This window comes from Tribolium castaneum, chromosome 10 (genome assembly GCF_031307605.1).
Source record: "Tribolium castaneum strain GA2 chromosome 10, icTriCast1.1, whole genome shotgun sequence".
Classification (NCBI taxonomy): Eukaryota; Metazoa; Arthropoda; class Insecta; order Coleoptera; family Tenebrionidae; genus Tribolium; species Tribolium castaneum.
The window spans coordinates 864935-885109 of record NC_087403.1 but is presented as its reverse complement, the minus strand read 5'-3'; the positions used below and the strand labels follow the sequence as shown (position 1 = coordinate 885109).

Sequence of the window (20175 nt, the reverse complement as noted above, 5' to 3'; positions counted from 1 at the left end):
GTGTTGGATCCAATTGCAGAAATTGTTCAAAAAAGGCTAGAGTTGGGGTTAAAAATAATCAAGTGTATCTTTAAGCTTGGAAAATTTTTACTTATATATGATAACGAATTTTTGTTACTGTGGCACGTAAAACATTAAAAAAAGAAAGTGAAAGAAAGTCCGGTCCTGAAACTTGTGTGAAAGTATCGCGAGTTAAGTGAATTTTTAGCTGAAATTTAGCACACGTCACAATTTTAGACAAAGGGCCATGCGAACTTCTCCTTTGGATCTAAAATGTGTTTTAGTTGTTAGCATAATAAAACTCGAATTTACGAAATCATTTATTAGTAAGTAATAAACATGGAAATGTCAAACTGTGGAATTATTCTATAAAATCACAAGTTATAAAATAAAATATCTTTAAAACTCCAAATTTATTGAAAACTGAACTTATAAAATGAATAAACGGAGTTTAAGCTCATTTCTTCTTGGCGGCTTTTTCTGCGGCCTTTGTGACTTTCCCAGCACCAGCATCCTTGAAGTTGACACTCTTGATGACACCTACGGCAACGGTTTGCCTCATATCACGTACGGCGAAACGTCCCAATGGCGGGAACTCCTGGAATGATTCGACGCACATTGGTTTCGACGGTACCAAAGTGACAATAGCAGCGTCTCCAGACTTGATAGCTTTGGGATTCTCTTCAGTGGTCTTTCCTGAACGACGGTCGACCTTTTCTTTGATTTCGGCGAACTTGCACGCGATGTGAGCGGTGTGACAGTCAAGAACGGGGGTGTAACCGTTCGAAATTTGTCCAGGGTGGTTCAACACGATAACTTGCGCCAAGAAGTCAGCCGCGCCTTTCGGGGGGCTGGCCTTCGAGTCGCCGGCCACGTACCCACGACGCAACTCCTTCACGGACACGTTCTTCACGTTGAAGCCGACGTTGTCGCCGGGCACGGCCTCCGGGAGCGCCTCGTGGTGCATTTCGACGGACTTGACTTCAGTCGTGATGTTAGCGGGCGCGAACACGACCACCATTCCGGGTTTCAAGACTCCGGTTTCGACACGACCGACTGGTACTGTTCCAATACCGCCGATCTTGTACACGTCCTGTAAATTTTTTATTGTAAAAACTGTCAATTGGTAATGATTTGAAGGAACGGTTGGGTTATTTCAGCAAAGATTAAGCCTTATAACACACTCATAGTAGTCATGTTTTTTTGGTAACATCATGGAGTGACTGGGGGTTTGGGGCAAGGGGGCGTACGCACCTGGAGCGGAAGACGGAGGGGCTTGTCGGTGGGGCGCGTGGGCGGGAGGATGGCATCAAGGGCCTCGATCAAGCATTTGCCCTCAGCTTTGCCCTCCTTGCGTTCGATGTTCCACCCCTTGAACCAGGGCATTTTGGTGGAGGGTTCCAACATGTTGTCCCCGTGCCACCCGGAGATGGGTACGAAGGCAACAGCGGCTGGGTTGTAGCCGATCTTCTTGATGTAGGAAGACACTTCCTTTTTGATTTCTTCGTATCTAGCTTCGCTGTATGGTGGTTCAGTGGAGTCCATCTTGTTCACACCAACGATCAGTTGTTTGACTCCCAGAGTGAAGGCCAGAAGGGCGTGTTCGCGGGTCTGTCCGTTCTTGGAGATGCCGGCTTCGAACTCACCGGTACCTGCGGCCACGATCAAAACGGCGCAATCGGCCTGAGACGTCCCCGTGATCATGTTCTTGATGAAATCTCTGTGGCCGGGAGCGTCAATGATAGTAACGTAGTATTTGGAAGTTTCGAATTTCCACAGCGCGATATCGATGGTGATACCACGTTCACGCTCGGCTTTGAGCTTGTCCAAAACCCAGGCGTATTTGAACGAACCCTTGCCCATCTCCTGGGCCTCCTTCTCGAACTTTTCGATCGTACGCTTATCGATGCCACCGCATTTGTAGATCAAGTGACCAGTGGTGGTAGATTTACCAGAATCTACGTGGCCGATAACGACGATGTTGATATGAGTCTTTTCTTTACCCATCTTGCTCCAACCTGCAAAACCACCCCATTAGCAACACGTGCTGGCACCCAAAATCCGTTAAACTCGTAATTAATTCACGTGTTGCAATTTGCAACATGACCGCCGTATCCAACAGGTTGACCGACACGGCATGACTCTCAATTCCGCACAAATACGCAATTTCCGGCGCAAAAGCCGCGGAAACCCCAAAAGGGGCCCGAATCTGGCTTCAGGCCCGCTGTAATTCCGTAAAAGACGCCGCAATTGCGTTAAATTGAGTTTCAGCATATGGCGGACATGACCGGAATGCATCTATCTGTACACGTGGTGGTGCGCTGTTTTTCGGAAAAATTCCGCTCAGATTTTCTAAATCGGGCCGAAATTCGCGCGGAAATAATTACAGTGGAGGGTACTTACCGTTTGGAATGAAATAAATGCAACAGTTAACAAAATACCTAACAAATAGGAACACTAAATTTACAACTTAACGAAGCGGCGACCACACCGAACGACGAGCAAGTCAAAAAGGAAGAGGCCCACAAGTTGCGCTCTTTTCTTTCCCCCCCACGCACTACGGACGGTGACGGGGCGGAAGGACTGCGCAAATCGACGAATGACTGTTTTGATTTTGGGCGCGAAGAGCTGCTTTCATGGTAATTTGGCCGATTTTCGGGGTTACAGGCAAAGGGCATCAACGAGGTGTTTTGCATAATTCAGACATGACAAAGAAACTGATTTATTGTTACCAGTTCATAATTAATTATAAAATATTCACAGCTTACATTAAGTCAATTAATGTAAGATTTGTAAAATGTTTTAGTGTGTGGGCATGAAAGTAAAAAGCGTTTTATAAACATTGCCACTGTAACACTGTTACTTTTTTATGTACCATACTATGTTTTTGTTTTATATACTTAAATAAATAAATGACTGATTTTTTTTATAAAACTGTTCAAGAGATTTTTTTTTGGATAGTGTACAATTCGTCATATAACAAATTTAAATAGCGACTTTTGAAAATTATTCATACAACAATTATATACAGTCTATGCAAAATCTCTCTTTTCTTATCTCGTAAGTCAAGAGTTGCTTTGTGGAGTGTCGAAAATTTATGAATTATGTCTAAATGTGTTGCAATAATAAAAAACAATTATTTGAAGTAGATAAGAGTTTTTCTAGTTACATGTAATTGATGATAATTTACGCAAAAAATGTGGATTAATATTTAATTAAATTTGAATACGCCTTAATGTTTAATTAATTCACATTTTTCTAACCAATATGCGCTATTTTATTAAAATCCAGGGTCGGATTAATGGTCATTTCCTCCGGTATAACAAAGTCCATCAAGCACGGTTTTAAAATGTCTCTATGTAGACGTTATTTTGAATTTATTTTTAAAATACGACTAGTTTTTATTTAGGCTTCATTATTTTTACTATTTGACAATTATTCGCCAGTGGCGTGTTATAGCAGAAGCCTAAGAAATTTCAAGCGACGCAAAATGTTAGGAAAAGATTTATTTTTTTTTCTTCAAGGAAATAATAAAAGAAAATAAAATGATAAAATTTTGGGCTCCTTGCCAGTATGGACACGGGAGGAATGAAAAATGCTCAAAGTCGATTCAAATTTACATAAAAGATTTTGATTATAACTTGGAAGGCGAATTACTTCAAATTAATAGGTCTTTCATCTGATGGACACTAGAACTTATTAAAAAAAAAAGCTGAAAAATATTAATGCGGACAAAATATTTGGTTACGAAATTGTGGCAAAAATTCCCATATTGTCTTAAAACTTGAGTAAAGATAAAGGAGCAAAACTGAGGCTTTTTCACACGTTTATCATCTTGGTATTATTCTTGTTTAATGGGAATGTGTAATGTAACGTGCACCGTCCATTCCTTAGATAACAATAAAAAACAAAACTTCTTTGAAAAATAATGTCCGATTAATTACTTTCGTAAACATGCAAAGAAGTTCTGTTTTGTCGGCATTTACAAGCGTCTGGAATCTGCAAACCTTTTCATAATTACTTTTACGGCCATTAAATGTCAGCGTATTATTTAAGTTGATTCATTATTATTGCATAACATTTTTCAACCATCGTGTAATTGAATTAAAATTCGTGTATTACAAATTAATGAAATTAATTCTTTTTACGTTTAACAAATTACTTATTTGCGCAGTTATTGTATTGCTGTTTGTTAATAAATCGATGAAAACATTGTGTACGCCAAACAAATATTTTCCAGTGCCACGCGTTTGAATCGAGCTTCCCCACACAATTCCCGGGAATCCATAAATGGAAATAAAGGAGTTTTTGCGCAAAAAGTTGTTTACACAGTGCTGGCGCAAGAAATAATTCTCAGATATCAATTTTTATTTTGGGGTAAATGAAACAAGTGGTAAAATAAAATCGTCTTTATTAAAACATAGAAAATAAGTTTAAATACAAACACGAACCTAACAAGGTACGAGACTTTGGTTCATTTCTGAAAACCAAATATTGCCGGGCGATAAACCTAGAACTGAGCTAATTATCCGTTTTACCTTTAAAAATCTAAAATAGTACAAAATGCTTAAAGCACGCATCGGTTAAGTTCCTACTTAACTACTTTCACAGTATTGTTTTTGACTGAGATCAATGTATTGTCGCTCAATTAAAACAAGGCACTTTCCGAAATTCAGATTATCAAAATATAATTTCTGGAGTATAAAAGGCACACGAATGTTAACATTTAAACAATTAAAATTAGGAAATAAAACATACTTATTGCAATATAAATAAGTCTTTCAACAAGTCATACAAGCGTCGCGGTGGATTTCCCCTTGGAAGTTCCACTCCCGTTATTTTCAATTTGTAAGTTCTGACTTTTGTACCAGGCGTTCATTTCGTCGGAGAACCGTTCGGCAACATTCTGGCTGAGATCGAAGCTCGAATTGACCGAATTGTCCAAACGCGGCCTGAAATTCACAATAAACCACTGCTAAATTAAATATTCAGTGAACCACTCACGATCCCGGGCTGAAGTTGTGGTTTTTCACCGGCTTATCAAACGCTTCGTTTAAATTCTTCTGAAACGAGGCCCCGCCTTGCGACTTTTTCAAAGTGTCTTCCTGCTGCTTCTGGGGCGACTTTTTGAACTTTGCCGAGTATTTGTAATAGTCGGACATTTCAAACGGCTTGGTTTCCTCATGGTACGGCTTGTAATGACCGGCTTGGACGATAGTACAGTTTTTGGGAATATTGTTATTAAATAATTCTATATTTGTTTCAGGTATACGCGGGGACGGATTTGATTCGGCTGGAATTTCCAGGGGCGGTTTAGGGGTTTGTGGAGGCGGGATGGGTTGAGGGGGGCTCACGATGTACTTCTCTTCGGGTGATAACACCGAAGGTAACGCTGATTGTGAACGCGAGATAACGGAGTGTGTAGGGGAGACCGGGCCGTCGAGGAACGTCTCCATCCTACAACAACAACACAATGTAAATAAATAATATATAAATACCTATTCGCCAAATTTAGCACCATATCGTGAAAAAACGGAGCTTTTAGAGAAAAAATAAACAAATAATTGCGTAAAAACGTGGTGAGACGTTTGAAAAAGAAGTAAAATAATACCACCTGTGGCGATTTTTCAAATAATTTTTCGGATTATTTACCATTCTTTTTGCTTCTGCTTCCGGGCGTTTTGCCCCGCTTCATTAATACTACGATTATCACTTTCACAAGATGAGTTATCATCACTCGGCCAGACACTGTCAACAGTTTGGCCCCCTACACTACCAAGTGATTGGGTTCTAACTAGCTGCCTATTATCCTGAGACCTCCTACTAATCACCTAAAACCCAACACAATTAAACAACCAAAAAATAAAACAACTGAGCGCCTACTTGAGGCGATTTGATGGACGGAGTCCGCATCTGCTCAGCATACACCGGAACAGTGGCAAGCGTCGCCGACTTGCTACTAACCGACGGTGAGACTCGCTTGTGCAACCTCTTGTTTTTCCTGCGATCCAAGCTTCCAAACCTGCGTCAAGAATAAAAACAAAGCTAATTTCAAACAACAATCACCTCTTGTCCCTTTGCCAGTTGGATTCAGTGGGGCTAGAGTTGCACCAAACCGTCTGGCCGCTGTCTAGCCGCTTCCAGTAGCCCCCCAAGCCCAGGGTCATGTGTTCGTACTGCTGGTGGGGCTGTATTTGGTGCGGGTTTTCGGAGTGCAATCTGTAGTCGGGGTTTTGGGCGTAGAACATTTTTGTTGTGTTGAGGTTGGGACTAGACTGCCGGTGTTGCGATCGCGTCGATTGGGGGCTGTGATGTTGGATGACTTGAGGAACTTGGAAAGTCTGGTTAACGGGGTAATTGTAGAGAGTATTTGGTCGTGGGTTTGGCTGGTAGGACTGGGAGTAGTGCGAGTTGACGGGCGAGTGTTGGAGTTGGCTGTATTGTAAAGTGCTATAACCGCCAATGTGATTGTTGGCTAGACTTTCTTGTCTGGAAGAAATAAATGGGTTCAAGCCGATTTGTTTTATTAATTTACCGCTCGATGTAGTTTTTATATCCGTTGAAGCTCAAAGCGTATAAACCACGCGCGATGCTCTCCTCTTGCCGGGTAAACGAACCCTCCATGTACGAGTTAGTAACGTTTTTGTAAGTCATTCTAGGGTTTGAAAGCAGGTACCTTTGTTCAACATCAGTGTCACACTTGTTAGACCTCATACTATGTCTCAGGTCAGACTTGCCGAAAGGTTCATTCATGTTAGTGCCCAACGATACGTTGTCATCTAAAATAATTAATCAGAAACAATATTGCAGATCGAATCGTAACCTTGTTCGGCCGGTCTTGGTTTTTTCTTCTGTTTATGTAACTCATTTTGTTGCGCTTTATCTTTCAACGCCGATAATTTCTCCTGAAGCGCCGTAAACTGTATTTTATGCTGCTGATACTCGGCCATGTGTTGGCGACGCAATGTCTAAAAACCGCACGCATTTACAAATTTAATCGCCTCTCGAGCGGAAAGCTTGTTTGTCCAAAGTATTCCGGCCAAAGTAAAATGCTTATAATTACAGTCAGTTATCAAAAAATTGATTACCATAGTTTCCAATATACAAAAAGATTTATTTTATAAACTTAAACAGTTACTTAAGTATGTCAATTTTAACCGCAGAGACAATTTTACAAGACGAAATTAATTTTAAAATTGATTAATTAATAATAATAATTGACGAGATAATGAGGACTAAATTAGAACATAATTAAATATATTATTTCTTAAACATGAAAATAGTTTCAGTTACAATTAAGTTGAATGTATACGTCACTGTTTTATCCATAAACGCAAACAGCGATTGCAGAAAGAAAGGTTCCATATGTAAACTCAAAGATTGTTTTTAAGAAGTTACTGCAGGTACTGCATATTTGCATAATTAAAAGATTGTGTGACTAATCTTTTTCCTAAACTGAGAGCGAAAACTAATTATTCAAAATCTCCACTCTTAACCATATAATATTTAAATAAATTACCAAAATATATGTTGAATGAGATCATCAATTTACTTTTGCGATGATATTAGTCAAAACTATAGCTGTTATTTTTTTTGTTAAAATGTATAACGTATACTTTTTGAAAAAACTAAAAGTTCAGTGAGGCGAATACCAAACTCAAACACCCGGTATAGTAGTTACTTTTGTCAAAAAAAGAGTAAGCAATTTAAATTTTAGTTAAAAAAACTGAGTAAATAATAAATGTTGATGATTATTAATAAGCGTAATTTTACTTCGCATTTAATTAACAATCTTATGATTTTTGAAAAGTTTAAAATTTGTCGTAATTATAGAATTCTCGTTTATTCCGAGTTGAACTAATTTACATTGGGTTAAAATACCTTGGATCAATTTTTCGTCAATACCTTGCTAATATTTTGCTCATTGGCTAGGCCTAGTGCAGCCTCGGCCATATTAGCATGCACCTGTATTTGCAGCTCTAGGTCTTTAAGCGACTCATCTTTACTCGACTTGATTAAATTTTCAGGTAACTGATACGCAGTGCCAACACGTCGTCGAATCAACGGCGGAGACTCTCCAGGCTCCAGGGGCATTTCCGTGGGGATTATCCCGGTCAAGTCGGCCTCCTAAACATCAACAAAACACAAACACTTCACCACCTGTCATGGCTTAGTGCCATTTTTGGAGCACCGCTGTATATTGCAAGCATGTAAACAACAACACTCTGCCTCATAAAAGTAGGCGCAGGTTGCTTTGTTCATATCTCGCCTTATCACTATGATTGAAATACCTGGAGGCATATTTGTTTCAATTCCTGGTTGCATTTGGCTAGACTTTCCTCGATCGTTTTCTTCCGCTCTTGCAGGGTGGCGAGGCGAGTTATGTTCGGGTTCCCGGTGGCCCCCATCTTAATCAACTTGCTATCAATGCTGAGAGCATCCTCTAAAAGCGAGTTAAAGCTCCACAACCACAATTACACCTGCACATACCCATTTTACATGGTCTCATCTGTAGACGCAAAAACGGCCTGCCATCATGTACCTAACTTAGGGCACAGTCACGAGTAACATTTTCGTTTTGAAAATAAATAAATTAACGTCTACAATACACAACATTGAACCGAAAATTAGATAGGAAAAAATTAGACAACTGGGAAACTACGGGGTATGGTGGTGGCACCACTGGCGGACTGTCACAAGTGTCAATGACTTTTGGAGGCTAAAAAGTGTGATAAACACGATAAAATGTTTTTGAACGACATAGACCCACAGTTTATCAAGTCTTTGAATTATCTGTACTCAAGTGACGCCCTCGTTAAGGGTGACACGGTCCCGTTGCAATACTATCTGGAAGAGGCGATCAAAAGTAAGGTTGGGGTTAGCAAAGACCTGTCTTCCGTCGTTGCAACGTCGTTCAAGCAACGACGGGTGACGGAGTTCAAGCCCTTCATTAACACCCTCGAAGAGAGCAACGGCTCAAGCTCGGACAAGGAACTAGAATTGGATTTACTGAAGGAGGATTTGATGTGCATCGTGTGCAAGTACGTGTTGTGTGGCTATTTTGCGGTTTTTCACGCTTTGTTCCAGTGGCATGGACGTGGGGGCCCGCAACCGCCTCCTGGAGTGCTCCGACTGCCACATGCTTTACCACCAGGAGTGTCACAAGCCCATTGTGACAAACCAGGACTCTTTCGATAGCTGGGTTTGCCAGAATTGCAAGGACGCTAGTAAGAAAATGAAACTGGCGACAACCACTGCAGTTTCAAGCCCTTCTTCGACCCACACTAAGGTCTCCTCCTCCTCATCTTCGTCCTCTTCCTCGTCCACTTCGTCCTCAAAATCAACCTCTTCGCACCGGCATTCAAGCAGCGGGTCGTACAAGTCGGGCGCCGACTCGAAAAGTGAGAAATGTAAGTCATGTTTTATTGGACAGAAAGGGGGCCAATGATTTTTTCCAGATGCGAAAACAACTACGTCTAAGACCTCAAGCACGTCGTCCAAACCGGCCACGTCTAGTTCAAGTACTTCGCGCACAATCACGCCCAATATTAATATTATTAGTGCCGATAAAAGAATTCAGATTATGAAGAAGAAGGCGGCTAAACTACAGGAGAAACGCCTAACTCGAGTGACACGATAATGTGACGGGATGTTAGCCAATTGTATGTCATGTATCTGTTTAATAAAAATCAGACAATTTCTTTCTAATTGACAGGAAATTTTTATTCATATAAACAATACTGTATGGAATGTAACAATGCGAAGCAAAGGTTTAAATTACAAGTGGGTAATTATGCCACAACCTTAATGTAAGAAATGATAATACAACGTTTTGGTAGGAAAATAGGCGCTGTGTCGATATGAATATAAAGTTAAGCCTGTCTAAAAATAAATGATATCACATCGCGAATACAAGACACCTCTCGTGACCCTATCAAAATATCTGCCCCCGAATTCAGTCAACAATTTGAAGGAACTTGATTATACCTACTAGATACAGGTGTCGTAATAAATTCGTTAAATTAAATTAAATTCGTCTGACTGATACGATTGTAAAGCTAACACAAAAAATAGATTTTCCTTAGAGTTAAAATTATACTAAAATTTTGCTGTGATATGAAAAAATATTAGTCATTACTAAAACTTCTCTAACATTGTTATATATTTGAATTTTTACAGCAACGCTTATAAGGTCTTGACTACGTAAAAATCTGTACATATTTCTCTACCTATACATATGTACAATTAGAACCATAAATAAAACATTTAAAAAGGCCTAACTAGAATACATTAGTAATGGCAAAACACAATAAATGAGATCGATAATTTCTAGTACGCGCTACACGATGAAACAAAATAAATAAATTACCAAAAGCCTGGCTAAAACAGGCGAGATTCGTAAAACTTGGACAAGCCGTCCAACTCTCTTTAGAATTCAGGCGGATGACACTTCATCCCAGCTAACGCCAGACTATTTACAACTATATACACAACATGACAAGTTACTGTTATATATGCGGGTCGCACTTGTTCATGTCTTTCAGAATATCGCCGAGGACATCGGCTGATTGTGACAGTCGTGGACGTTTGATAATTTTCTGCGGCTTTTTCTCCGACTTGTGCTTCAAAGGCGACGTGAGACTGTCCCCCAGAAGCCTCTGCATGGGAGTATTATCATTGCTGTTGGGCGTCGACGGTGTTTTCGGCACCGACGTGCTCGAGAGCGAGCTCGTGCTACTCGAGACCGAGGTTTTGATGCAATTATTTTTCTCACTCGGGGCTTTCTTCGCATCTTTGTGGTGCGAGTGACTACTTTTATGGCGACTCTTATGCTCGCTACTGCTCTTATACTTGTCTTTATGCGAGTGGTGACGCGACTTTTCGTCTTTCGACTTGTGTTCTTTGTGGTTGTGGTAGTGGTGGCGGTCTTTGTCTTTATCGTATTTCTTGTCTTTGTGCTCGTGTCGGTCCTTATCGCGCGACTTGTGGCTGTGCTTGTCGCGATCTTTCTCCCGCTTTTCCTTGTTTTCGTCCCGGATTTTGTCCTTCGAGCGGTTTTTGTCCTTGTATTTGTATTTGTGGTCGGTCTCGATTACTTGTTTCTCGAAGTCGAGCTTTTGCTTCACTTTGAGGACGTTCTTCACGTGGTTGTTTTTCGACGACTCGCAGGAGTCGTTCCTGATTAAGACTTTGTTGTTTATTTCGTTCTCGTCGAAGTTTTTGGTTTCGCAAGTGGGGTAATACTGTTGGAGACGCACATGCCATGCTGAAACAAATTATTAGTAATCAACAACTTGGCTTGTTGATTACTTACCTATGCTCGTCACCGCCGTCACGGTCCGAAACTGGTGTATGATATTTCTTGGCAAAAAGTATATATCGTTATCGTACAAATTCACTCTAGCATACTCGATACCTTCTCTCCTTAACTGGTTGAGTTTGGCATCTTCGATCCAAGTAACACACTGAAGCGAAAAATGAGGAAAATGTTACGGGAACGTTGGTTTTACCTGTGAAATCGGCGGTTCGTGCAAATCCAGTTGCAGTTTTTCCGCGAGAATATCGAAATATTTGGCGGAAAAAGCCACAACGTCTTTAGTAATTCGATTGATTGGTCCTTCATTTTGCCCCCCGTGTATTGCTTTAAGGATGCCCACCGCCGCAGTGGTTTTGCGGTCCAATCCAGCGCCAACGTGGTCAGCGTGGGCTTTGGTGCGGTCCTCAAACAAGTGTTCTCGCGCTTCAGACATGCGCGGTAAGTACTGGAGATTTTTAAGTTCGTTTATGCCAGTCCTAAATCAAAAATTAATTTTTTGCCCTAGACATTTTTTGTTCAATTACCGTTTTCTTTTTAATGGTGTTCTTGAATCAGCTGTTGGTACTAACTGTTCGCCTGGTCTGCACCAGACAATTGGGCCATCGTTCGACTCGGTTCGTTTCATGTCGCGACAAATCGACAGTCGGCCCCAAGGCATTGTCTACAAACTCAATCAAACCAGAATACTAAAAAATTAAACCGACTTACAAGTTTTAAAAAATGGTTCGCTTCTAGCATGTCCAACAAGTCGGGGAAATAGCCCCCCACTTCTTCATGGGCCGTCCCAACGATACTTATCTGGTGCAAAGGACCGTATCGAACCGTCCCACTTTCGTAATGCTTGATAACATTCTTGTTATACTCCGAAAAAGTGGTCGTTTCGATGTCGGAACTTTTGTTCAAAAGGCCGTTCTTCACAGTCAAATTCGGGTATTTCTCGGCCATGTATTCCAAAATATCGGGGAGATACCGAGCCGAACCGTGGACCACAGCGATAACAAACACAGCATGACCGTCCGAATTTTCCTTAAAAGCGAGAGTAAAAAACTCCTGGGCCAACTCCACTTGCTCCTCTTGACGCAAATGCTTGATTTCGTCGTCGTACATTCGCAAAATTTTGGCCCCTCCGTTCGAATGCGTCTCGATGTGGTAGAAACGGCGGTACTTCAAGTTCGTCTAAAAATAAGCAACAATGAAAGTGAAAACTGTAAATAAATAAACATGGCTAGGATTTCTTTGTTTTTTATTTACTCCCTTTTATCGCAACGTACTTCAAAGGATGAAATTACACCATCGCTTCCGCAAACAAAGGCTATTCATTCATTTCCAATATTACGGTCTCGTCTTTTAAATTACAGGCAAAAGAATTTGCATAAAGTGGCTTTCTGACACTAATTAATTTGAGGTCTTGTCGACATTAGTTCCCCCGTTTTTGAACAAGAATGTCGTATCTCCATTTTTTGTCAAATTACATTATAAACGACAAAACTAATAAAGAACTCAATTTTTTTGTTTTTTTGCTTAGTAATTTCAAAGTAGTGTCCTACTGTAAATAAAAATTGATCTCTGTCAGGATTTTATAACTTTTTGTATTACACTCGTTTTATAAGACTTAATTGTTACTCTAATTCTATTGGAGTACTCCTTCGTCGTGCTCCAAAGCCATTCGTGCCACAATAGAACGTCTTATAAAACTCGTATAATAATATGCTATTGTTTGTTTCCTGAGATATCCAGGGTAGCTCATTTTACAAAATCACTTTTTATGATGAAACCAAATCACAATAATCGTGAAATATTCGCAGAAATGTTATTCGGCTTATATTCCAATCATGCATATAGGCTGCGTAGGTCTGCATATTTGTGTTTTCTGTGTTGATATCTCAGGAATGGTGATTCGTAAGAAAAAAATATACGAACAATTTTTATAGATAATTGTATAATCTACAACATTTCATGATAAGACATACCGTTTAAGAGAAAAATGCAAAAAACCCATACCTTTTGACTTTGGATATTTTTTAGCACACGTAGGATCGGTGGGGATTTTTGGTATTTTATTTGTAATAGTGTACTTAAGACTAATAATACCAGTAGCAGGTGCGATAGAAAATATAATAAAATAACATAATTCAAAAAATTCGACGTTTTTGTTTAGCAGGGCAGTATTATTATGACTAAAAATAGAATATGGGTTTCAAATTTTGTAATTTTTTTCAAGCTAGTTTGTCTAAAGTATCCCGAAATAAATGATCTTCAGCCTTTCAAAATATTTTTCGTCTTGTCTCGCCTTTAAAATTGTTGCAAACAATATATTTTTGGAGGGAATTATAAATTATGAACACTGGTAACTCACATCGGCCGGGGGGTGGCTGTAGTTGCCGTTGGTCATCAGGGAGGGCTCGACGGCCAGATCGCGCGGCCTCGTCTGGGTGCCGACGGTCTTCCTCCTGGAAGAGCTGCTTCTTCTCTTGTCGTGCTTTTTTGTACTTTCGTGTCTTCTGGACTTGCTTCTGTCGTCCTTGTGTTCGTTTTTGGTCGGTGTGGCGCTTGGTTTGGCCTTGTTGAAGTCGAGCCTCCGCAGCTTGACGCCCCTGTGGTCGGCGTCGGCCGAGAGGGCGCGTTTTTTGGCGGTCTTTTTGGGAAGAGTGGCCGTTTCGACGGATCTCGTGCGTGCATTTCTTGGCGAACAATTGACTTGGCTTGTGAAATGTTGTTCTTCAATGGCTGGTAGTTCGGTCTTGACGGGGGTACAAGGGCTCTTTGGTTTGAATTTATTGCTGTCATTTGTTAAATTTAAGTCGTTTAATATATCGTTATTATTAACATTTGAATTTATCTGAAGGCCACTGGTTTTTGAAGTTTCCTGATTTAGAGAACCGTTATTAGTGTCTATGGTAAGATTCACAGCACCAATATTGCAACTTTGATCACAGCCGTTTTCAGAAACTGACTTATCGTCACTATCAAACGAGTTTTGGTTAACTTCAGTCACACCGTTCTCTTCCTTGAAGTGTGGTAAAAAATCGGACGTTTCAGGCTTGATTGACTCCGTCAAACTCACTTCACTGGATTTTTGATTCGTCACTGTATCACTATCACTAGAGTTTTCCTTGGAAGTAAGATGATTGTTCTCCGGCAAATCCGACTTGATTTGGCCGTTTGTTAACGTTACTGGGGGATTTTCAGGCAAAGTTTCTGAAACAAACACAGCTAATTACCCCCTGTCTCGGGTCAAACTTTCGCAGGAAATGCCACTTTGGGGCCGGACTCCGCCCCAGTTTAGGCACTGGAAGCCCCTTTCGGGGCAAAATCGCAATGACAGCCACTTACTTGTTTCTTGTCCATTTTGGTTAAGGTTGTTGGACACTTCGCAAGAGCACTTTTCGACGCTTCTATCAAAATTTTTGCAACAAGTGATGCACTCGTCTGTTCGTGAAACCGACCCTTTTTTAAAAAATCTATTATTTTCATCGTCACTCGAAGATTCGTCATTCGACGCCATGATTGTAAAAGCCCGGGTTACTGTTTATTTACAAACTTTTGCGTATATCGGATATACAAACAGTCACATAATTATCGCTTACACTAAAACCGTAACACAACACGAGTAATTTTTCAAAATCAACGATAATTACTTTTAAAATACGTACAAAAAACGTGTAAAACTAGAAAACCTCCACGCTTGCCGCCATGCTCCTCGTAACCGGGCATAAACTCACTACCCGTCTCTCTCTGACACCAGTGGCGTATCACACCCCCACCACGATAATTTGCAAGATTTTAACGAAATTAAACCCAGATCATGCCACAAATGACCTAACTTAATTAGCCACGAGCTTAATTAGTTCTCTGGAGCAGTCACGTCCAAGTTGGAACTATCCCAGACCCCGAAAACGCAATCCAAGATACGCCCGTGGCCTATCCATTTAAATAATTTTTTTGTTTATTTTTGAGTTCCAAATAATTGTTTTCTTCAAAATTTTGGTCGGCGCAACTTAAAAAATCATTTTGCACCAATTAAATAATTCCAATATTTGACTGAAAATCATTTGTTGGGAAAAACAGATTCATGCCTAAAGTCACGTAGCCACTTTCGGCGCGAAATTCAAATTTTGCAATTTGAGCCCTGCTTACGTAATACGTAAAACCCGTGAACTTTCACTTTGACGCAAAAATACGTTGGCGATGAAATAAAACAAATCCGTTCAATAAAACACAGTTTTATTAGCATTTCTATATATAAACCACTGATTGTATTTAATCTGTATGATACAGTCGCTATTTTAGTGCAAATTTAATAATCGCTGTATTCAGTACTCTGTGATATCCCATGCAAAGTCTTTGAACCACGATTCAATCAATTGAGACTCAACTACAATTTTTACAAATTTATATTGAAAAGAAAAAATGTTATAAACTAACAGAACTTAAAGGGTCACTTCTTTACAATGCAAAAATAGCAACAAACTTATTTTAATGTTTTTGAAATGAAGCATGAACTATTGTTACGCAAAACCAAAAAAATGCAAATTATGTTAGATAATTTGACTAATTAAATAACCTAGAAAAACTCAACAAAATCAATTAATACGCATACACTAATGGTCAGTTGTTGACAAATGAAATAATATATTAAAACAATAATTATACTTCACATAAAAACAATGCATTAAGCCACTTACTAAAAAAGGGTATGATGTAAGCCTTTAGCACCAAGAGATAAGATTTTGCCGGCAAACACAACCTTATCCTGTGTTAACAATAATCACTAAAATGGTTCAAGTAAAAAATAGTGTTTTAAAAATAAGACGTTACTGAAATGTACATATGCATACCCTCTCGATCGACCAATTTTACAAACACTTATCGTATGGTCATGTATCTCAATATTTACAGCTAATATTAAGGAACACCAGTATTGAAAATTAACGCTACAATTAAAAAAACCTACCACTCTTAAAAAAAACCTTTTTGAAGTACTTTTAAGAACCCTGGTGTATTCTATATCGCAAACGTCAGTCATTTAAAAACAATAATTTACAAACGATGAAAGAAAATTCAAGTGTTTTGGACATTCAGTTAAACATGTAGCAAACACGTGAATTTTTCCTTACAAATAGCATACGTAAACCGCTTAGTCTTATACAACTGATGAAAAGCTATCTGAAAATCAATTAATGAAATACCAATTGACTGGTACTGTTTATTAAGTTACTACACAATATTAAGAGGACAAGTGTGAGCAGCCAAATACAATCATATAAAAAAGTTAACAATGCAGTTTAACACTGACTAGTAACCATCACCCTCTTGGGTTCACAGTTTTCACTGAATTATGAATCAAAAACCACCTAAAGAATTCCGGATATTGAACAATTTGTACCAATGTAACAAAGTATTTCAAATGTTTTATTAAATGTACAGTTTTTGTAGTGTGAAACGGCGTCAATTACAAACAAAATTGACAGTGACTTTTAACCGAGCGAAGGAAAATCACGTTCGTCATCAACTTTGGGTGCTCGACGGTTCTCTGTTCTTTCATCAGCCTGCAATGGAGAGAAATCGATCAAATTGAAGAAAAACGCCCGGTTCGAACCCACCTGTTCATCACGATAACGCCGTTCGGGTCTTTCCCCAGCGGGGGCTGCGCCAGTTCCAGTTCCAGTGCCAGTGCCACCACGTTGAGTCGGACGATTTCCTCTCGGACCAGACCTTTGACCTCTTCCACGACCGGCACCACGTCTAGTATCGTTAAATTGGATGTCAATATCTAGGACATGTTTCTGTCGGCCAACACGTTGGGGGTATTCGGCAGCGTCGTATTCCTCGTCTTCGGATTCAGATTCGTTTTCTTTTTTTCGTAATTCGTACATTTTCTTCCACTGGCTCGGGTCCACTCCTTCTCCAGCCTTCCTAATATTAAACTGCGGCTTGGCGCGACCAGCGCGTTGGGCCTTCCATTCGTCCAAAGTCAACTCTTTCGGCTCTTCCTCGACGGGGGTCTCATTCTCCGTTTCTTCCCTGCAACAAAACGTGAAAAAACCGACGTTTCAACCCTCGAAAAACATACTTCGTTTCGGGGGCGGCATTCGTTTCAGGTCGGTCGTTTTCGCTCCAACTTTGATCAGCGTCATTCGGCTTATCGGCTTCCCTTTAATACAAACAGTCACAACAAGTCAAAAAATAAACTTCGAACTCACTCAATCACATCCTTATGAGATCCCCAGTTATGAGCACCAGCTCCATCACGTTTGTCGATTGGTTTAACTCCTCTGTAACCATGGCTGCTTTCAGTATTATAGCCAAAAGTGAGACAAAAAATTGACGACACATTTTCGTATCTCATTGTTCTTTTTTACACAATACTCACGTCTTATCCGATCCGCTTTGCCTGTCGAATTCTCGTTTGCCGCGTCTGTCGTCGAAATTCCGTCTAGGGCCTCTAGGACCCGCCGGTTTGTTACCTAATGCCCTACCACCGCGTTCGCCACGCTCGCGATTACGATTCTCGAAGTTTTCGCCGTTATTCTCTCGTCGGGGCCTCTCCTCGCGTTCTCTGCAACAACCACCCCACCATCAAAAAAATCTACCAACAGACAACCGCCTTCGAACGGTGTAGTTTCAACAAAAAAATCGGTACGAATCTCAAGAGCACGAGAGCCAAATATGTTGTGAAAAAGCTTGTATTTTTGATACAAGTTCTGTGGAGTATTGAAAAATGTCTAGTCAAAAAGACGTTTTACCGAAAAATTTACAAAAACCTGGATAAATTTTGCGTTTGCGTCCTCGTATCGTCCTTATGGATAAAGCTAAAAACTTCATTTTTGCAAAAAATTCTTCAATAAATGCAGACTTTTGCGTAGTTACACAAGGTTTAGTTTTGATAAAGGAAAACCAAAAAAAAAGTTTTCTTGAATGTTGCCTATTTGTAAAGTAAAATTTTCGAGATGGGAGAAAGCATTTATTTTAAAAGAAAGTTATTGAAATTTACACTTGGTGCAAAGTAAAATCGCATTTATTTCCCTCTAAAGCGTGGTTACCGCTTTTGAAAACATTTCGAGGACTAAATTAATTACCATTTTGGAATTTCGTCAGTGACCACAGTTAAAAATTTGACTGGAATTTGGGTGTGCATGCAGTAAAATTTGGCAAAATTGTAGCGCGATATCTGCTAATCAATTGATATCGCCAGCATGTAAACACTGAACGTTCTATTTATGTAATCAAGACGCGGAATTGTCCGCAATCAAAACTTGATTAAATCATCGCATGCAGCCCTGTCTCATCGTATTTGCATGGACAATTTTAAGATTTCTGGTCGATACAATTAGGTTGGAAAAGTAAAATTACGTAAGGTATCGTCATTAAGTAAACAGTCGTTTCGTAAAACGCCACGATAAGACATTAATTTGCATAAATTTAACCTTGTAAATCCAATTTTAACTCGATTGAATATTTGAAAAGAATGTCAAGAACGGATCAGCGCAAAAAAAGATTATCTCAAGCCGTTATATTTGTGCAAGAACAACACGCGAAATTGGGTTAATTCGGCCTTGAAATATCACTGAGCGATTATTTTGTCATCGAGAGCTTCCTGATCGTTTTACAATGTAACGAGATACTGGTAAATAATAATAGAAGGAAAACGTGCACACGCTTCGCGATAGCGGGAACTCCTTGGGGCTGGTTATGGTTGTTACATAAGGGCAGAGCTTACCGGTTCTCGGTGGGTCCGTTGAAAGTCCTCTCTTCTCGGTTTCTCCTGTTATTGCGTTCCTCTCGGTTTTCGTTATTGAATTTGTTGAAGTTGCGTTCCGGTTTGCCGTCAACGTTTGACCTTTGATGGTTGGGTTTAGCGTCTAAAAGAACGAAAATGAGTGTGAGAGCGGCAATTGCCGGAGAATTCGGTTCAAATTTAGCATCACATGTGCAGCTGAAATGGCCGTCTCGAGGCTATAACTCACCTTCGCGTTTGTTTTCCTGGACTTTATGAATGGTGTTTTCTTTGTTGGTTTTTTTTTGGATGGTCACCGGCTTTCCCTTGGCCGGTTCGACCTTCCCCTTGTTTTCCTTCTCGGCGACTTTGGTCTTCTTTTTCGATTCTTTTGCTTGTTCTTTAAGGTTGAGCGTTTCTAATGGATCAGATTCATCATCCAAAAATAGTGCGTACCTGTTGGCGACGCCGATTCCGTAAGAATTCTCCATTGCAGAATTTACGGATTATGTCTTCGCAACGAGACGATGTTGGAAGATTTGTTTATGGCTACTTAGCCCCCTGTTTTCACGCACTCATTCAATGCAATATGGCCGGCTACACGAGGATTCGCCCGCGCAACTGCCGATCCGGGCGCTTCTGCGCAGGACACACAAAAACCGCCAATCCCGCCCAACGCGCCAAATTTGAACACGCACGCAACTTAACCGTCACTAACACGCTCATACACCACACCATTTTGATCAAACCACACACCAAAACGGTACTTTTGCAGCGACGGCACAAAACTACGCGAAAAGTTAACTAAAACATGCAAAACCATACCAACTAAATTTATTATTAAAGCTAATTCTCGATAAAACATCCCAAAAAATACATAATTCCATGAAAAAATGCCTTATCTCGACCTATAATCTCGCTTATTTTATTTTTTGTTTTAAGTTTACAAAAAAGATTATTATTATTATTATTATTATTATTATTATTATTATTATTATTATTATTATTATTATTATTATTATTATTATTATTATTATTATTATTATTATTATTATTATTATTATTATTATTATTATTATTATTATTATTATTATTATTATTATTATTATTATTATTATTATTATTATTATTATTATTATTA

General features: G+C 39.6%; 5 protein-coding genes across 6 annotated transcripts; 1 reads left to right on the top strand and 4 right to left on the bottom strand.

The window, feature by feature from the left end:
* Positions 1-308: 308 nt before the first annotated feature.
* Efa1 (elongation factor 1-alpha) lies at positions 309-2513 on the bottom strand. Its single transcript, NM_001114363.1, has 3 exons — positions 2404-2513; positions 1255-2018; positions 309-1093 (listed from the first exon to the last, which is right to left on the bottom strand). The coding sequence occupies exons 2-3, from the start codon at positions 2005-2007 to the stop codon at positions 458-460; spliced, it is 1389 nt and encodes a 462-aa protein (NP_001107835.1). The 5' UTR covers positions 2008-2018; positions 2404-2513; the 3' UTR covers positions 309-457.
* A 1881-nt stretch (positions 2514-4394) lies between these two features.
* Positions 4395-8632, bottom strand: sstn (stepping stone). The gene is made up of 10 exons (XM_008202136.3): positions 8491-8632; positions 8292-8443; positions 7906-8127; positions 6824-6968; positions 6536-6779; positions 6067-6489; positions 5884-6022; positions 5653-5831; positions 5005-5457; positions 4395-4952 (listed from the first exon to the last, which is right to left on the bottom strand). Exons 1-10 carry the CDS (start codon positions 8507-8509, stop codon positions 4790-4792), a joined length of 2139 nt encoding a protein of 712 aa, XP_008200358.2. The 5' UTR covers positions 8510-8632; the 3' UTR covers positions 4395-4789.
* A 113-nt stretch (positions 8633-8745) lies between these two features.
* Positions 8746-9708, top strand: IntS12 (Integrator 12). The gene is made up of 3 exons (XM_964065.5): positions 8746-9041; positions 9088-9410; positions 9459-9708. The coding sequence occupies exons 1-3, from the start codon at positions 8746-8748 to the stop codon at positions 9638-9640; spliced, it is 801 nt and encodes a 266-aa protein (XP_969158.1). The 3' UTR covers positions 9641-9708.
* A 436-nt stretch (positions 9709-10144) lies between these two features.
* LOC657537 (uncharacterized protein) lies at positions 10145-15058 on the bottom strand. The gene is made up of 7 exons (XM_008202135.3): positions 14651-15058; positions 13674-14515; positions 12026-12493; positions 11842-11978; positions 11511-11793; positions 11315-11465; positions 10145-11266 (listed from the first exon to the last, which is right to left on the bottom strand). Exons 1-7 carry the CDS (start codon positions 14820-14822, stop codon positions 10509-10511), a joined length of 2811 nt encoding a protein of 936 aa, XP_008200357.1. The 5' UTR covers positions 14823-15058; the 3' UTR covers positions 10145-10508.
* Positions 15059-15524: 466 nt separating this feature from the next.
* Positions 15525-19664, bottom strand: vig (vasa intronic gene). Of its 2 annotated transcripts, none has more exons than XM_064359528.1 (7): positions 19285-19664; positions 19038-19179; positions 17691-17876; positions 17521-17604; positions 17391-17471; positions 16921-17341; positions 15525-16866 (listed from the first exon to the last, which is right to left on the bottom strand). In XM_064359528.1, the coding sequence occupies exons 1-7, from the start codon at positions 19523-19525 to the stop codon at positions 16795-16797; spliced, it is 1227 nt and encodes a 408-aa protein (XP_064215598.1). In that variant the 5' UTR covers positions 19526-19664; the 3' UTR covers positions 15525-16794. The 2 variants fall into 2 exon arrangements, with proteins under 2 accessions (XP_064215598.1, XP_064215599.1); XM_064359529.1 differs by having other exon boundaries at positions 17521-17592; positions 19285-19663.
* Positions 19665-20175: the final 511 nt, after the last annotated feature.

What these genes read in the sequence shown, in the direction of transcription:
- Efa1 (NM_001114363.1), bottom strand. Translation starts at nt 2,007, where the DNA reads ATGGGTAAAGAAAAGACTCATATCAACATCGTCGTTATCGGCCACGTA. An exon ending in CCCTCCGTCTTCCGCTCCAG is followed by an intron (nt 1,094 to 1,254) that starts GTGCGTACGCCC and finishes AAAAATTTACAG; the next exon opens with GACGTGTACAAGATCGGCGG.
- sstn (XM_008202136.3), bottom strand. An exon ending in ACCAAGACCGGCCGAACAAG is followed by an intron (nt 6,780 to 6,823) that starts GTTACGATTCGA and finishes TAATTATTTTAG; the next exon opens with ATGACAACGTATCGTTGGGC. An exon ending in TATAAAAACTACATCGAGCG is followed by an intron (nt 6,490 to 6,535) that starts GTAAATTAATAA and finishes TATTTCTTCCAG; the next exon opens with ACAAGAAAGTCTAGCCAACA.
- IntS12 (XM_964065.5), top strand. Translation starts at nt 8,746, where the DNA reads ATGTTTTTGAACGACATAGACCCACAGTTTATCAAGTCTTTGAATTAT. An exon ending in TTGATGTGCATCGTGTGCAA is followed by an intron (nt 9,042 to 9,087) that starts GTACGTGTTGTG and finishes GCTTTGTTCCAG; the next exon opens with TGGCATGGACGTGGGGGCCC. An exon ending in CGACTCGAAAAGTGAGAAAT is followed by an intron (nt 9,411 to 9,458) that starts GTAAGTCATGTT and finishes GATTTTTTCCAG; the next exon opens with ATGCGAAAACAACTACGTCT.
- LOC657537 (XM_008202135.3), bottom strand. Translation starts at nt 14,822, where the DNA reads ATGGCGTCGAATGACGAATCTTCGAGTGACGATGAAAATAATAGATTT. An exon ending in CCAAAATGGACAAGAAACAA is followed by an intron (nt 14,516 to 14,650) that starts GTAAGTGGCTGT and finishes TGTTTGTTTCAG; the next exon opens with AAACTTTGCCTGAAAATCCC. An exon ending in ACGAACCGCCGATTTCACAG is followed by an intron (nt 11,466 to 11,510) that starts GTAAAACCAACG and finishes TTTTCGCTTCAG; the next exon opens with TGTGTTACTTGGATCGAAGA.
- vig (XM_064359528.1), bottom strand. Translation starts at nt 19,525, where the DNA reads ATGGAGAATTCTTACGGAATCGGCGTCGCCAACAGGTACGCACTATTT. An exon ending in AACGGACCCACCGAGAACCG is followed by an intron (nt 17,877 to 19,037) that starts GTAAGCTCTGCC and finishes TGGTTGTTGCAG; the next exon opens with AGAACGCGAGGAGAGGCCCC. An exon ending in CAAAGCGGATCGGATAAGAC is followed by an intron (nt 17,605 to 17,690) that starts GTGAGTATTGTG and finishes TACTGAAAGCAG; the next exon opens with CCATGGTTACAGAGGAGTTA.